General features: G+C 52.0%; 2 protein-coding genes across 4 annotated transcripts in view; one reads left to right on the top strand and one right to left on the bottom strand.

Moving 5' to 3' along the window:
- Nucleotides 1–3,157, top strand: part of LOC100078567 (semaphorin-4E-like) — a 34,729-nt gene extending 31,572 nt beyond the window's left edge. For all 3 annotated transcript variants that reach the window (XM_029050502.2, XM_029050501.2, XM_007670848.4), the window contains exon 15: nucleotides 1,395–3,157. In XM_029050502.2, the coding sequence (XP_028906335.1) occupies nucleotides 1,395–2,134 (740 nt within the window). In that variant the 3' untranslated portion in view covers nucleotides 2,135–3,157. The remainder of the gene's footprint in view (nucleotides 1–1,394) is intronic.
- A 12,751-nt stretch (nucleotides 3,158–15,908) lies between these two features.
- The window catches only part of DDX49 (DEAD-box helicase 49), a 5,221-nt gene continuing 4,396 nt past the window's right edge, over nucleotides 15,909–16,733 (bottom strand). The window contains exon 6 of the mRNA XM_029051147.2: nucleotides 15,909–16,071. Coding sequence (XP_028906980.2) covers nucleotides 15,909–16,071 — 163 coding nt within the window. The remainder of the gene's footprint in view (nucleotides 16,072–16,733) is intronic.

Here is a 16,733-nt window from a genome sequence, read left to right as displayed (position 1 = left end):
CCTAGGTGAGATAAGGTATGGAGGAGGAGGGGATGGTCAACAGTGTCAAAGGCAGCAGAGAGGTCAAGGAGGATTAGAATGGAGTAGGAGCCATTGGATTTGGCAAGAAGGAGGTCATGGGTGACCTTAGAGAGAGCAGTCTCGGTAGAGTGGAGGGGACGGAAGCCAGATCGGAGGGGGTCTAGGAGAGAATGGGAGTTAAGGAATTCTAGGCATCGATTGTAGACGACTCGTTCTAGGATTTTGGAAAGAAAGGGTAGTAGGGAGATAGGACGATAACTGGAGGGGGAAGTGGGGTCAAGAGCGGGTTTTTTTAGGATGGGGGAGACGTGGGCATGTTTGAAGGCAGAGGGGAAGGAGCCCTTGGAGATTGAGTGGTTAAAAATAGAAGTTAAGGAAGGTAGGAGGGCAGGGGCGATGGTTTTAAGAAGGTGAGAGGGAATGGGGTCCGAGGCACAGGTGGAGGGGGTGGCACTTGCGGGCAGGAATTCCTCTGGCTTCCTTGCAGCTTTGAAAGCTTCTGCTTGGTCACAGAGTCTCTCAGGGTACCCTGAGGCATATTTCAAACCAAACCATCATTTCCCGAGCATTAGAAATGTCCGTGGAGGATGCCCGCTTCCATGAGCGTAGTCTGGATGGGCCATTTAAGGTACTCTGTAAGTGCTTATTTTATACCAGACACCGTACTGAGTAGATACGAGGTAATCAGGTTTGGACTCAGCCCCTCTCCCGCACAAGGTTCACAGCCTCTTTCGGAGGGAGGGGGATTTAATCCCCATTTTACAGATGGGGTAACTGAGGCCCAGAGAAGCGAAGTGACTTGCCCGAGGTCACACAGCGGACAAGTGGCGGAGTCCTTTGCCTTCCAGGCCCGGGCTTTTTTCACTAGGCCACGCTGCTTCCCTGTCTACGGAAGTGAAGGGGCACAGTGAGTGAATGAGTAGTCTCTCCTACCGCCCTGACAGGAACCAGCCGAGTCACCTGGACTCGGTGTGACTTGGACAGTCAGCTGTGTGACTGTGGGCAAGTCACTTAACTTCTCTGTGCCTCAGTTACCTCATCTGTAAAATGGGATTAAGACTGTGAGCCCCACGTGGGACAACCTGATTCCCCTGTGTCTACCCCAGTGCTTAGAACAGTGCTCTGTACATAGTAAGCGTTTAACAAATACCAACATTATTATTATTATTACCTGGAACTCTTTCTACGTCGCCATCCCCAAAACTCCCGCAGAACACAATCTCTCATTGCTATTATTAGTATCTCGGGGTAGAAAATGTCTTAGCTTTTAACCAAGTCCACCTTAACGACTGCTCTCTCCTTGCTAACTATTATTAGTATCTCGGGGTAAAAAATGTCTTTGCTTTTAACCAAATCCACCTTAACGATTGCAGGCAGTCAGGTGAGAAACTACCTTATTGAGGACGGGACCAGCATCCACCTGAAATGCGCCCCTCTGTCCAACCTGGCCAACACCTTGTGGATGTTTAATGGCGAGAGTCTGAAAGCTAAGGAATCGAAATACCTCTTTTCCGACCGAGGACTGGTGATATTTAACGTCATGGCCGCAGACGCTGGGCGCTACGACTGTCAGTCTGTGGAAAGAGCCAATGGCAAAGAATTTCTCGCCACCATGGCCAGCTACATCCTCCTGCCTCAGTCGGGAGGCTTGGCTCGGTTTCCTCAGCGCAACCCCCTAGGTCGGCCCCGCGCCGAGGCCTTTCGGCTGGAGGCTAAGCCCTCAAGCTGGGAAGCCTCAAGTGAGAAGCTCCTCTTCGAAATCTTCCTCTCCCTATTTGTCTGCCTCTTTTTGGTTTTGCTGGCTTGGAATTTTGGCAGAGGCCACATTCACCTGCCCCGTAGCATCCGAGAAAGGCTCTTCCACATAATCAGAATGAGTCATCGGAGCCGCCCGGGGTTGGATACTAGAGAACAATGGAGTCATTCTCAGCAAAATTCACTGGCGATAACCAGCACCTCCTCACTCCTACCTCTTTTCACCACTTCCATAGAAGACATCTACAGGAACATGTGTTCCAACAATAACGTGAACAGGGAGCCCTCTGGACAGAGCACCGTCCTCTCAAGGGCTACCAGCCAAGTGGCCGATAGGGATTCCGAAGCGAAAAGGTAAAAAGCCAAGAGCAGAAAGTCTCAGGAGGCAGGACGAGGCTACAGATGGAAGGCTCTCGAGAGTCTCTCATGTCATGCACGATGTCGGGCTGGTCTGGGTAACTCGTCTTTTTTACAACGAGCGCCCTGGAAATAAAAGCTTCTGGGGAAAGTTGGTGCCAAATCCTAAATGGTATATTCTGGTAGTTCTTGCTAACCTTCTCGTCTCCCCGTCCTTCCCCAGAGCGTCATTTCTTGGTATTTATTGGGCATCCACTGAGCGACCCATTCCCTGCCTGCCAGCAGCTTCCACCCTGACGGGGGAGACAGACATAAAAAAGTTTACAGCTAGAATGATCAAAATAAATAAGTGGATAAACAGGTATGCCACACCTCATGGGTGCTGGATAAGTGGACTGGACTGGACTGTAAGCTCCCTGTGGGCTGGGATGGCGTCTACCAACTCTGTCGTCCTCTCCCAAGTGCTTAGTAGAGGTCTCTGCAGGCAGTAAGTGCTCAATGAATACCACTGATTGATTGGTACTAAGTGCTTGGGAAAGTACACTGGAGAGTTCTTTTATTGACCTGCATAGAGTGCCTTGCGGTTTCTGAACGAGTTCAGACCAGCAGGTGGCTGTGAAATTCTGTGTGTGTTTATTGTGTGTGTGTTTTCCATATAAGTGCAGCTCACACACTCTGTTTTTTGAGTAACCTGAGGTTTCCTTGGTCATCCTGCACCCAAGACCTCAGTTTAAAAGGGGCTGACTGACAAATCCATCGATTTGCTTCTTTTAAAAAAAAAAAAAGAAAGAAGGCGAGAGCAAAAAGATGGAATTACTGATATTTTCCTAACAGTGGCCATTCTAGACAGATTGAAGAGTTTCTTGCTTTGGAGTAAAGCAATGGTTTTCACTTCATTTCTGACTCACAGACTCTTCTTGGAACACTTGTGCATTTCAACCAAGGGCCCCTTGTGTACTGTAACAAATGCTGCAAAAATTGGAACTTGCTAGTGAAACTTATTAAAAACAGTCATCAATGCTCAGTTCTTTCCCCTTTTCCCTCCTGTTGGTTGTTTCGCAGCTGTTCATTAACACAACCCCAAAAGGAGAGTGGGAGGGAGAAAGGGCAGAAAGTGACGGAAGGCCTGTTCTCTCCCCAGCCACACCAGGCATACAAGAATGGAGTTCCATCTGACTGGGGGAAAACTCAACTTTTTGGCCACCAAAATCGGGCGATCTTAAAAACACCAGTAAACCATCCACAATCCACTTTATTCAAACAATATGGGGACAGGGAGGGAGGAAATAGATGCAAAATCCTAGCTAGACCTTCTGCTTATGTATTTATGCCAGTAAAAAAAAGGCAGGGTGTTTTGTTTTTTTGTCGTCGTCGTTCATCGCTTGCTCGTTTAGAGGCAGTGGACTTGGCTTTGTGCTCTGTCCCCAAGTAAAACTTCTAGGACTTCAAGGTGGTGATCTGCCAGTGTGAGGAACTGGAGGTGTGCACCGAGTCAGAAGCCTGTTGGGATTTCTGAGCCGCATACAGCGTGGTCCACTCACTAAGAGGCCCTTTTTCAGGCTTAATGTGCTAGAGAGCGTGACTTTTAAGGGGTCAGGTCACTCTGCCTCAGCCTGTCATCAGTGCCACCAAACTCTTGCACTCTTGCTGAGAAAATTTACCCTTTCAGGCTGCAATCAGTCCATCAGGAAGCTCTTTTGGGCATCTGTTTTGTGCAAATCACTGGACTTGGTACTGAGGGAAGGAAAACAGAAAGAACCCTGCTGTTCGGGACTTCAATATAACAGAGCTGCAGAGTGGTAACGCGGGCTGTCCTTTTGTACTTCCCAAATGACCGACTCCTCTCTCAGCCACTTCAGCTTTACCACTGTTATTACTTCTACAGGCTTTTTCCCTCAAAGTGCTCAAGGTTTAGAAAGCAAATGCAGTCCAGTGCACCACCCCCTCAGCCCCAAACCAAAAAGCCACCCACAATTCAATTTGAAAACCATACCATGTTGGATGTCAGAGGAGGAAAATTGGGATTTTTTTCAGTAAAATGAAATAGGTAAGAGGGGACTAGAAGAAAACAAGTGGACAGACTGAATACTGCTGTCCTCCTATTCTATCAAAGCCTATGTGATTAAAAAACAAAACAACAAACCTCTCCCTGGGTGGGTATAGAGAAGCAGCATGGCTCAGTGGAAAGAGCCCAGGCTTGGGAGTCAGAGGTCATGGGTTCGAATCCCAGCTCTGTCGCTTGCCAGCTGTGTGACTTTGGGCAAGTCACTTATCTTCTCTGTGCCTCAGTTCCCTCATCTGTAAAATGGGGATTAAAACTGTGAGCCCCACGTGGGACAACCTGATCACCTTGTATTCCCCAGCGCTTAGAACAGTGCTTTGCACATAGTAAGCGCTTAACAAATACCAACATTTTTTTTTATAGCCAGCCATCCAAACAGAAGCAGAGTGACTTAGTGGAAAGAGCCCAGATCTGGAAGTCAGGGGACCTGGGTTCTAATCCCTGCTCTGCCACTTGTCTGCTGTGTGAACTCGGGCAAGTCACTTAACTTCTCTGCGCCTCAGCTACCTCATCTGTAAAATGGGGTTTAAGTCTGTGAGCCCTATGTGGGACAGGGTCCAACCTGATTAGCTTGTAAGCACTTAAATACTAGAATTTTTTAAAAATCCTTCATATTTGAAGATGCTGCTGTTGCTGCTTATGATGGGATCCTATCTAGGCATGTGGATGTGGCTGAAGCGACCTTTAGGCCTTCAACAATCTACGTAAAAACTGTCCTTTGCTGAGCCGGTCTGATGGCCACTTGCCCTTTAGAAGCTGCCCTTTCCTATTCCGGGCTTCCCAATGCCTCTGCTCTCATGCGCGGACCTTTCTCCCTCTCCTGACTGCCCCACCCCAAGCCACTCTATTAGCTACTGTTGTTTGCCCACGCTCCTCTGTTATACCTCATTTGAGACAGTTTCGTCTATTTAAAATATTTAGTCTGCCTTCCCTGCTTTTGAACGCCCCTGTCTGGTTCTCCGGAAAGCGACTGCTTGAGTAGTCTAGTGAATGAAGCCAAGACATCTAGACTGGATAAAGTGGAAAATAGTGACCGTGTCTACTGACTCTATTATGTCGTGTTCTCCCAAGTGCTTAGTGTGGTGCCCTCATAATAATAATGATAATTATGGTATCTGTTAAGCGCTTATAATGTGCCAGACACTGTCCTAAGCGCTGGGGTGGGTACAAGCAAATCGGGTCGGACACGGTCCCTGTCCCAGGTGGGGCTCACAGTCTCCATTCCCATTTGACAGATGAGGCAGCAGGCACAGAGAAGCAAAGTGACTTGCCCAAGGTCATACAACAGACAAGTGGCAGAGCCCGGGATTAGAACCCATGACCTTCTGACTCCCAGGGCCGTGCTCTAGCCACAGAGCCATGTGCACGCAGTAAATGTGCAATAAGTACCACTGACTGATATGATGAGAGAATAGAAAACCAGATCAAGAAGGCCAGCACACCCTTGGGGAGACAGTTGAACAGCGTGAGACGGCAGCGGGCTATCGGGCTGCAGACCGAGCTAAAGGTCTCCATAGCCGTGGTGTTTTTCCAACCTTCTCGGTGGCTGTGAGACCCGGACCACACGCAGGTGCCCCATCAGGCCGCGCGAGCGGTTTCACCAGCATCACTTTCGGGCCATGTTCCACATCAAGGGGTGAGACGAGATCATGAACAGTGAAGTTCTGGAACGTAATCAGCCTCCTAGCATCGAAGCTCTGCTCGCTTTAGCACAGCTAAACTTCTCTGGGTGGGACCCACGAGGAGAATGAACGGCTGCAGGAGGACCCGAGCAGCTGCTGATCAGAGGCCTGAAACTGGGGAACTGAAAGCTGGGGGGCGGGTGGGGCAAAGGAAGCGTTTGAAGGACGCTGTGAAACAAAGCCTCAGACAGTGCTGCATCCCGGCTGGGAGCCAGTCGCTATGGATAGACCTCTACGATGATGGTGACGATGGTGGAATTCAAGCCCTTACGATGTGTCAAGCACTAGTCTAAGCACTGAAGAAGAAACAAGATAAATCAGGTCAGATACAATCCCTGTTCCACCAAGGGCTCGCAATCTACGTAAGAAGGAGAACAGGTATTGAATCCCCATTTTACAGGCGAGAGAACTGAGGCACAGAGAAGGTACACGGCGGAACCGGGATGAGAACCCAGGTCCTCTGACTCCCAGGCCCGTGCTCTTTCTACTAAGCCCGTGCTCTGCCGTCGACAAGGGAGTGGCCCTCTTTGAGCAAAAGCTTTGCGTGGAGAGAGACAGGCAGTACGAAGCCAACAGCAAAGGGGCGACCTCTTTGTGTACCGTAGGTCCCGCATCGGCCTTGTCAGCCCCACGCACGCTCGTAGATGAGCTTTGTCGTCAGCGGTGACATCTCTGACTGTGAAGGACGGCTGTACATCGATAGTTGTGCAGACGGGAATCTCTTCTGTACTCCGGTGACTCAGTCCTCCTCAAGAAATGCTCAGAGATTTCCGGTGCCTTTTGGAGAGTGCCCGGGTAGAAGTAGAAGACTCTCGTATCCGTTCTCCACAACGGCCCAGAGGACAAATGGGAGTAGGTGAAGGAGTGAAGGTGAAAGCTGCTGAAGGAAATCCTCACAAGGCTACAAGTTTTTGATTTTAGTTCAATTCCCGCAGATCTAATTACCCTAATTTAACCATATAAAATAATTAGCTTCAAAGAAATGCCAAAGATAGCCCACTGTCAGCAGGTTGGTATGAAAGATCTGCGACCTACTTTCTGAGGTACAGCTTATTTTAGGCTGCGTGTCATTGCTGGCCATGTTGAGTACGTGAAGGACAGAGAAAATGGGCCAGAAGAAATGAGGCTCCTTTTAGAGTCCTGTTGTTGGAAAGGAAAGAAACTTTGATGACTTATTAGAGAACAGTTTCGATACCAGGCACTGGTAGCAGTGGGATAGTAACCTTATGAACAGAGCTTGGTAGTTGTGTGGTAGATTGCTTTAAAGTAGAAACTTGTCCGAGTTGTGCTTTCTTAGGCTATAAGACTATGTCCGAGGCCTTTCCTGGATCAGGTGCATAATAATAATTAATAATAATAACGATGGCATTTGCTAAGCGCTTACTGCGTGCCACGCACTGTTCTAAGCACTGGGGGGGGGGGTACAAGGTGAGCAGGTTGTCCCGCGTGGGGCTCACAGTCTTAACCCCCATTTTACAGATGAGGTCACTGAGGCACAGAGAAGTTAAGTGACTCGCCCAAGGTCACACAGCTGACAAGTGGCGGAGGCGGGATTAGAACCCGTGACCTCTGACTCCCAAACCCGGGCTCCTTCCACAGAGCCACGCCGCTTCTCGGGATATGTTAAGCGCTTACTGTGTGCCATTCGTTCAATCATTCAGTCGTATTTATTGAGCACTTTCTGTGTGCAGAGCACTGTACTAAGCACTTGAAAAGTACAACTAAGCGCTTGAGGAACTATATTAAGCGCTGGGGTCGATACAAGCAAATTGGGGTGAGACACAGTCCCTGTCCCACGTAGGGCTCACGGTCTCAATCCCCATTTCACAGATGAGGGAACTGAGGCAGAGACAAGTGAAGTGACTTGCCCAAGGTCACACAGCAGACAAGCGGCTGAGCTGGGATTAGAACCCACGACCCTCTGACTCCCAGGCCCGTGCTCTCTCCACTAGGCCACAGTGTCCTGTCTGCCTCTATTGACTCTATTTATTCTTGACTCTATTTATTGCCATTGTTCTTGTCTGTCCATCTCCCCCGATTAGACAGGATTGTAAGCCCGTCAAACGGCAGGGACTGTCTCTATCTGGTGCCGACTTGTTCATTCCAAGCACTTAGTACAGTGCTCTGCACATAGTAAGCGCTCAATAAATACTATTGAATGAATGAATGAATGAATGCCTAGCAGTGGGATACGGGGAGAGACCACGAGATGACTGCCGTCCTAGACCACTAACCTCAGGGTTAGGGAATGCCCATCCAACACTCTTAACCTTTCCCCTCTACATCCCTAACTTCCCCTCTAGTAGCCCACCACGGATCCCTCCTACACGAACGTATCCAAACCCCTCTCCGGCTTAGGCCACACCGAAGGCCTGCGCGGTTTTCTGAGGTAACAAATCGTCCCCGGTATTTAAAAATCGGGAACATCAGCATTTTCTGCTCGGCAACTATGGGAGTACGGACCGGGCCTTGGGGCCGGAGCCCAGGAAGGATCGTTTAGAAAGGCATTACTGCCATCCGTCAAGACTGCCCCCAAATCCAGGCTCAGCTTTCTTTGCCACCAGCTACCACTCATGTGGCTTTATTGTCTTCCGCCGGCTGAGTGTGGGGAATAAAAAGAAAAAAGAGCAAGAGGTACTCTACCCCAGCTCTGCTCTCCTCCTCTGCCTGGGATCTGTTCCACCCCCACCCCCACAGATTTTACCGTGTAAAACACTTTTGCAGCCGGCCTCCAGGCCATAATGTTAGTTAATCCCTCCGCCTGTTTCAAAAATACATTTCAAATGAAGGACTTTTTGGTATTAAGAAAAAGTCAGTACGCACAGATGGCAGTTTTTGATACCCACAATGTTCACATCCTTCGCTTCTGTGGCGCACGGGGTAGTATTTTAATCAGTTATTTGCTTGCCCACCCAGATGCCATTCAGTCTACTCCAGCTCTGCAGATAGGAGAGTTAGTTGCTCTTCATTTCCAGACAAAACACTGTCCCGGACGTTCACCTTTCAAGACCAGCGGACATAAATCCCTCCAGGCCGTGAGGTCGTTACTGGCAGGGAACATATCCGCTAATTCTGCGGCATTGTGATGATGATGATGGTGATTACTGAGCGCTCACTCTGTGCCTAGCATTGTACCCTCCCCGGCTCTTAGTACAGCGCTCTGCACGTAGTGAGTTCTCAATAAATACCACTGATCGATCGACGAACTGAAAATCATTTTGGCGCGTCCTCCCGAAGACGTGTTAAAATACATATAATTACCGCATTGGCAACAGCGACCGATTGCAAACACGGTAACAAACCCGGACTGTTATCATCCGTGGCAGTTGGCAGGGCTCCTCTTAGGGGCAAGTCCCAGAGCTAAAAAGAAAAATTAAAAAATCCATAATATCTATTGCATGCCTACCCTGTGCTGAGCACAGCACTACGCACTTGAGAGAGGATAATACGTTTGAGTTAGTAGACCTGATGCGTGCCCACAAGGAGCTTAACGGGGAGATAGACATTAAAATAAATTACGGATAGGGGAAACAGAGTTTAAGGATATGGCCGGAAGTGCTTTCCTCACTCCAAGATTCCTCCACTCACTCAGAGAAGCAGCGGGGCCTAGTGGAAAGCGCACAGGACTGCGAATCGGAAGACGCCCACCTGCTGTGTGATCTTAATAATAATAATGTTGGTATTTGTTAAGCGCTTACTATGTGCCGAGCACTGTTCTAAGCGCTGGGGTAGACACAGGGGAATCAGGTTGTCCCACGTGGGGCTCACAGTCTTAATCCCCATTTTACAGATGAGGTAACTGAGGCACCGAGAAGTTAAGTGACTTGCCCAAAGTCACACAGCTGACAAGCGGCCGAGCCGGGATTCGAACCCATGAGCTCTGACTCCAAAGCCCGTGCTCTTTCCACTGAGCCACGCTGCTGCTCTGCGTGATCTTGGGCAAGTCACTTTTTTTTTTTTAATGGAACGTGTTAAATGCTTACGCTGTGCCAAGCACTGTACTTAGCACTGGGGTGCAATCAAGATAGAGAAGCAGCGTGGCTCAGCGGAAAGAGCCTGGGCTTGGGAGTCATAGGTCATGGGTTCGAATGCCGCCTCGGCCGCTTGTCAGCTGTGTGACTGTGGGCAAGTCACTTCACTTCTCTGTGCCTCAGTTTCCTCATCTGGAAAATGGGGGTGAAGACTGGGAGCCTCACATGGGACAACCTGATGACCCTGTATCTACCCCAGCGCTTAGAACGGTGATCTGCACATAGTAAGTGCTTAACGAATATCGACATTATTATTATTAATGAGCCCCTGTCCCATATGGGGTTCAGGGTAAGTAGGAGGGTGTAGGGTTGAATCCCCATTTTGCAGATGAGGAAATTGAGACAGAGAAGTTGTGACTTGCCCAAGGTCACACAGCAGACAAATCGGCAGAGCCAGGATTAGAACCCAGGTCCTCTTCCACACAGGCCTATGTTCTTTCCACTAGGCCATGCTGCTTCTCTACTCCTCTACTTCCCTGCTTCTCTAACTTCTCTGTGCCGTACTTTCTTCATCTGTAAAATGGGGATTAAAGACCTGTTCTCCCTGGGAGCCCCATGTGAGACAGGAACCCTCTGATCTGACTGTACTGTATCTACCTCAGGGGTTAGCACAGTGTGTAGCACAGAGTAGGCGCTTAATACCACTACGGTTATTGCTATCACCGGCCAGACAGCCACAGAGCCAGAAAGACGGGACCCATCTTTCCCCAACTCTAGCTACCCCATGCCAGGAAGATCCTGAGCAGCGTGGCTCAGTGGAAAGAGCCCGGGCTTGGGAGTCAGAGGTCATGGGTTCGAATCCCGCCTCTGCCGCTTGTCAGCTGTGTGACTGTGGGCAAGTCACTTCACTTCTCTGTGCCTCAGTTACCTCATCTGCAAAATGGGCATTTAGACTGTGAGCCCCCTGTGGGACAACCTGACCACCCTGTAACCTCTGCAGCCCTTAGAACAGTGCTTTGCACATAGTAAGCGCTTAACAAATGCCACTATCATTATTATTTTTAAAATGCACAGCTCAGCAGCCCCCACTGCAGTGGTAGTCACTGGGCACAGGCCTTCTAAACAGTAAGCTCCCTCCAGACTGTAAGCTCGTTGTGGGCAGGGACTGTGTCTACCAATTCTGTTACACTGTTCTATTGTAATAATAATAATAGTAATTGTGGAATTTGTTTAATAATAATGTTGGTATTTGTTAAGGGCTTACTACGTGCAGAGCACTGTTCTAAGCGCTGGGGGAGATACAGGGTGATCAGGTTGTCCCACGTGGGGCTCAAAGTTTTAATCCCCATTTTACAGATGAGGTAACTGAGGCAGAGAGAAGTTAAGTGACTTGCCCACAGTCACACAACTGACAAGTGGCATAGCCTGGATTCGAACCCATGACCTCTGACTCCCAAGCCCGGGCTCTTTCCACTGAGCCACGTTGTTTAGTGCTTACTATGGGCCAAACACTGTTCTGAGCGCTGGGGTGGATGCAAGGTAATCAGGTTGGACACGGTCCACGTCCCTCACGGGGCTCACAATCTTGATCCCCATTTTACAGTCAAGGTAACGGAGGCCCAGAGAAGTCAGGTGACTTGCCTACGGTCACACAACAGACCTGTGGAAGAGCTCACTCTCTCCCAAGCACTTCATTCGCTCGTATTTACTGAGCGCTCACCGTGTGGAAAGCACTGTACTGAGCAGCTGGGCGAGTACAGGATCGCTACAGTGCCCTGCACGCAGTAAGCGCTCGATAAATACGATCGATGGATTCCCCGAGACTGATCTTGCGGCTTGCCCTCTCTCCCTGCGGCCCCTGAAAAAAGGGTACTAAATCTGACATCCTGTGCAATCTTGTCCTATTTCTCCTCCCCACAGTGCCATAGGAACTGCTTTGTTTCTCACCCCTGTCCTCCCCCTCTCTCCCTCCCCCCCGGCCCCGGGTCATGTTGCACAGAGCTCCTGTGACGGGAGGGAAAAGGTCTCATTGTGAAACAGGAGGGAAGTGACCCTGCTTTTATTGAATGGAAAACCCTGTGTCTGGTTTCCCAGCAGTGGCACTCTCCAGACTATGTGTCAGGTAGCCGTTACCGCCGCAGTAAAGACTGGAGTGAGATAAATGAGTCCTATCCTCCTAGATGGAGTGGCAAGTTTGCAGTCCTGCCCTTGGCTCTTTTAGTGCCGAAGAGAAATGAGTAGCTGAGCCAAACTCAAAATGGGGCTGGCATGGCACCGGCTTTGAAACCTCTCCTCGGGCCACTGCCATCAGGGACTAGGGACGCGGGACTGGTGATGATTTTCAGGCCGGCAAGAGCCGATCTGAGCTGAAGATCACAGTCCTGTCTTCGTTCATTCATTCAATCCGTATCTACTGAGCGTTTACCGGGTGCAGAGCACTGTATTAAGCGCTTGGGAGAGTATACTATAACCATAAAGAGACCCGTTCCCTGCCCATAGCGAGACTGCCAACTCCTCGTGGGCAGGGACCGTGTCTACCAACTCTGTTGTGTCACTCTCCCGAGCGCTTAGCACAGAGCTCGGCATGCAAAAAGGGCTCAACAAATACCCTCCATCGACTGGAAAGCGGCACCGGTCGGCTAGCGAAAGGCAACCGGGGTAAAACTCAGATTGGCCGCCCCTCACTTGAAAATAGCGGAGTAACACTGGGTCTGTAGCGAAGCTGGACGGAACTGTCAAAAACCAATGGGATCGCTCATGAGTTTTTGAGGGTCTGTTGATTAGGCAGTTGGTACAGTGCGTCGCACACAGTAAGAGCTCGAGAAATGTCACCGACTGATTTGAGCGTGACAGGGAATGAGGAGGACCTAGGGACGGGCCTATGTTATTGTTGAATCGCGGATAATAATAGTAATAATAACAACAATGTCGGTATTCGTTAAGCGCTTACTATGTGCAGAGCACCGTTCTAAGTGCCGGGGGAGATACAGGGTCATTAGGTTGTCCCACATGAGGCTCCCAGTCTTCATCCCCATTTTCCAGATGAGGTAACTGAGGCACAGAGAAGTGAAGTGACTTGCCCACAGTCACACAGCTGACAAGTGGCAGAGCCGGGATTTGAACCCGTGACCTCTGACTCCCAAGCCCGGGCTCCTTCCACTGAGCCACACTGATAGGCACAGTTTGCCCACCCGGGTGCCCTTCAGTCTACTCTTCCTGAGTGGTCCCCTGGGACTTGGGCTGGAGACCAAGGAGAAGAAGGTTCCAGAGGAAGGTTGGGAGATACACGTGGCAGAGAGAGGTGGAAAGACATTCAACCTAGTGGAAAGAGTCCGGGGCCTGGGAGTCAGAGAACCTCGATTCTAATCCCAGCCCTGCCGCTTGTCTGCTGTGTGACCTTGGGTAAGTCCCTTTGCTTCTCTGGGCCTCATCTGTAAAATAATAATAATAATAATAATGATGGTATTGGTTAAGTGCTTACTAGCTGCAAAGCACTGTTCTAACCGCCGGGGTAGGTAATAATAATGTTGGTATTTATTAAGTGCTTACTAGGTGCCAAGCACTGTTCTAACCACCGGGGTAGGTACCAGCTAATCAGGTTGTCCCACGTGGGGCTCACAGTTTTAATCCCCATTTTACAGATGAGGGAACTGAGGCCCAGAGAAGGTAAGTGACTTGCCCAAAGGCACACAAGCTGGTAAGTGGCGGAGCCGGGATTAGAACCCCCGACCTCCGGCTCCCAAGCCCGTGCTCGTTCCACTAAACCACGCTGCTTTCTCAGTGGGGATTAAGACTGCGAGCCCCACGTGGAACGGCAAGTGTGTCTAACCCGAATATCTTGTATCTACCCCAGAGCTGAGAACAGTGCTTGGCAGATGGTAAGCGCTTAACAAATATTAGACTGTATTAGACTGTAAGCCCGATTAGACTGTAAGCCCGTCAATGGGCAGGGGCTGTCTCTATCTGTTGCCAATTTGTACATTCCAAGAGCTTAGTACATAGTACTAGTACTGCACATAGTAAGTGCTCAATAAATACTATTGAATGAAATATAATAATAATAATAATGATGATTCAGTTGTCGGGGTGGGTTGGAGGCAGGAGAAAGGAACTGAATGGGTGGCTAGGTGATCGGAGGAGACCGGTGCTCTGAAACTTCCTTCTAGAACAGTTTTACCTTTCTCCCTCCCACTCTATTTCGTTACGCCAGGCGGAAGGAAGAAAAAAGCCACAATACTGTCCTGAAAATCAAAGGTACAGAGCGGGCGCGGATCGACTGTAGAACTGGGGGTGGAGGGAAGCGTTGGTTACATTTCATTCGGGAAACGTCCTAATAAATGACCCGCGGTAATGAGTTCGGACTCCTCAGACCTGCCGGCCAACTCGGTCCCTTTGGCAGCCTGCTCTCGGAAGGCCTCAGTTTTGTTGCCCAGAACTGTACAGCGGCACGCTGCGAGAGCCGGGGGTGGGGTAGGGAGGGGGGCGAGGAGAGAAGAAAGGAAGCGCAGGGCCGAGGAAGCAGAGTAAGACACCGGGAATCCAAAGTGGGAAAAAAAAAAAAGAGGTCGGGCACAGAAGAAGCGGCAGAATGAACATCCTGCCCCAACCCGTGGCCTCAAGCCAACTTCCCAGGAGGGCGAGAGGGCGGGTTTCACCCAATCAGCAGCCTGCGTTTCCGGAGGGAGCAAAGGGTGTGATCCAAAGAAAACACCCATGTGACATGCTGGGAAAGGTACCAACCCCCAAATAGTGTGTCTAAAGGGGAAGGAAGGTGGGGGAAATTGTTCCAGGTGGCTTGGAGTGCTCCGTTCTCCTTCCCCACAAGCTTGCTCCCTCCTGCTTCCCAAAATCAAAGGGTGGGATGGGGGTGTGTGTGGGGGGGCCGGGGGGCACGTTATATAAAGGTCTCCATAGGTAAGCAAATTCCTTGCCCGGCATTCTGCTTTCAGGTTTCGTTTCACTGGCGTAATAGGTGTGAGAACAGATGACGGCATAACATCTCTAGAAACTTACCCTCATGGCCGAAAATCGCAATCGTTTGTTCCAAGAGGTACTTATAATCAGAAAGCCCTTCGAGACCCCGAGATAAAATGCAGCTCCATACCTTCTCGCGGGGCAGGGGGGGCGCGGGCCCGGGGAGAGGGACGAGGGACGGCTCCTGGCCGATCACCGACGGCGGCGGAGCGCCGTGCCCGGCACGTGGAAGGCCTCGGGTCTGTCTGTGACGACGACGGTGTCGGGGGGTCTATCGTTCCGTAGTTACGGTGCTCTAATTATTGGGAAGATATGGTCTCTGTCGAATGCCGAACTGGGGGGAGAGAGAGAGAGAGCACGGCTACGGTAGGGGTCACGGGTGGGAGCGTTCCGGCCCCGGCCTTCCTCATTAAGTGGCTGCCGGAGAGGAGGCCGGGAGCGTGTGTACGACGGGTACGGGGCGGAAGCTCCGGTGGGTGGGTGATCGCGTGGAGATTTCAGCCGCCCGAATGGCAGCGGGCACGAGTGTATGTCTCTGCGTGTTCGGTGACTGAACATCTGCACAGTGTAGGTGGAGCGGAGTGGATGCGTATGTCGGGTGTGTGTCCCGGTGACCGCACATTTGCACCGTGGAGGTGGAGTGTCGTCAACGTGCACGTTGGGTGTGTGTCCGGCGACCGTACATTGGCACCGCGGAGGTGGATAGTAGCGAAGAAGGTGGACGTACGTTGTGTGCGTTCGGTGTGTGTGTTCCATGTGTGCACCGGGTAGGTGAAGCGTCGTCAACATGCAGGTGGTGCGCGCGTGTGTGTATGTGTGTTCGGTGAGTGCACACTGGCACCGCGTCCGGTGGGAGCGTCTTCAACGTGCACGTTGGGTGTGTGTTCGGTGAGCGCACATCGGCACCGCGTCGGTGGAGCGTAGTGAATGTGTAGGTTGGGGGCGGCGGGGGCGGCGGCGGGGGAGGGGGTCGCCCCCTCTTCCCCTGGGTGCGGGGCGAGCCCGAGCCCGGCAGGGGGCGTCACGGAGCCGGAGTCGCCGGAGCTAAAGTCGGGGGGGCGGCGGGGGGGGGGGGGGCCGGGATCGCTATGGGGCAGGAGGCGGCGGCGGCGGCGGCGGCGGCAACGGCGACGGCAGAAGGAGGCGGCGGCGGCGGCGGCGGGTAGCGCCGGCCCGGGAGACAAAGACCGCGGCGGGCGGGGCGCGGCGGAGACCCCCGAAGTTGGCCGCTCCCCGTTCCGGGGGAAACCTCCAGCGCATCCGGATCCGGAGGGTCGGGACCCACGGAAGGACCGGGAGCCGACCGGCAGCGGGTGAGGTCGGCCCGCCCCCCCCCACACCCCCTTTCCGCCTTCTTCTCTCCACCCCCGACTTTCCCTCGCCTCCAAAGTTTGCGCCGCGGCCCGGGGGAGTCAGCGGGTAGCTCGGTCCCCGAGCCGGCGGAGCCCCCTCTTCCCAGTTTGGGGGCGGGGGGGGGGGGCGGGGAGCGGCTCCCGGATCCCGCCTCTGCCTTCCCGAAGCTCGGATCTAAAATAAAGTTGCCGCCACGAGGTCGGGCCGCGCTCTCCTCCCCGGGAAGAAGGGTGGAGGAGTGGGCACGGCCACCCGGCGGCCCCGCCAGGGACCCTGCGGGGACGACGGGGCCCGGCTGGCACTCACCTGGCACTGGTGGAGCGTCGGGGCTGGGGTAGCCGAGGGAGAAGAAGAGGGACGACCCCCCCCCCCCCGCCCCCGGTCTCCCCCACTTCCACGAGAAAGCCCTTATTTCCCGGAGAAAGCATCCGTCTCAGGACAGGGGAGGCGGGGAGGGGAAGGGGGAGGCGAGTCTGCCGGGCTTCGGGGAAGGGTTCCCTAAACCCAAGCCGCTTCCCGGGACAGAACCATCAGGGGAGGGAACAGTCGCTCGGGGGG

This window comes from Ornithorhynchus anatinus, chromosome X1 (genome assembly GCF_004115215.2).
Source record: "Ornithorhynchus anatinus isolate Pmale09 chromosome X1, mOrnAna1.pri.v4, whole genome shotgun sequence".
NCBI lineage: Eukaryota > Metazoa > Chordata > Mammalia > Monotremata > Ornithorhynchidae > Ornithorhynchus > Ornithorhynchus anatinus.
The sequence above is the reverse complement of the archived record's forward strand: the minus strand, read 5'-3'. Positions and strand labels throughout refer to the sequence as shown.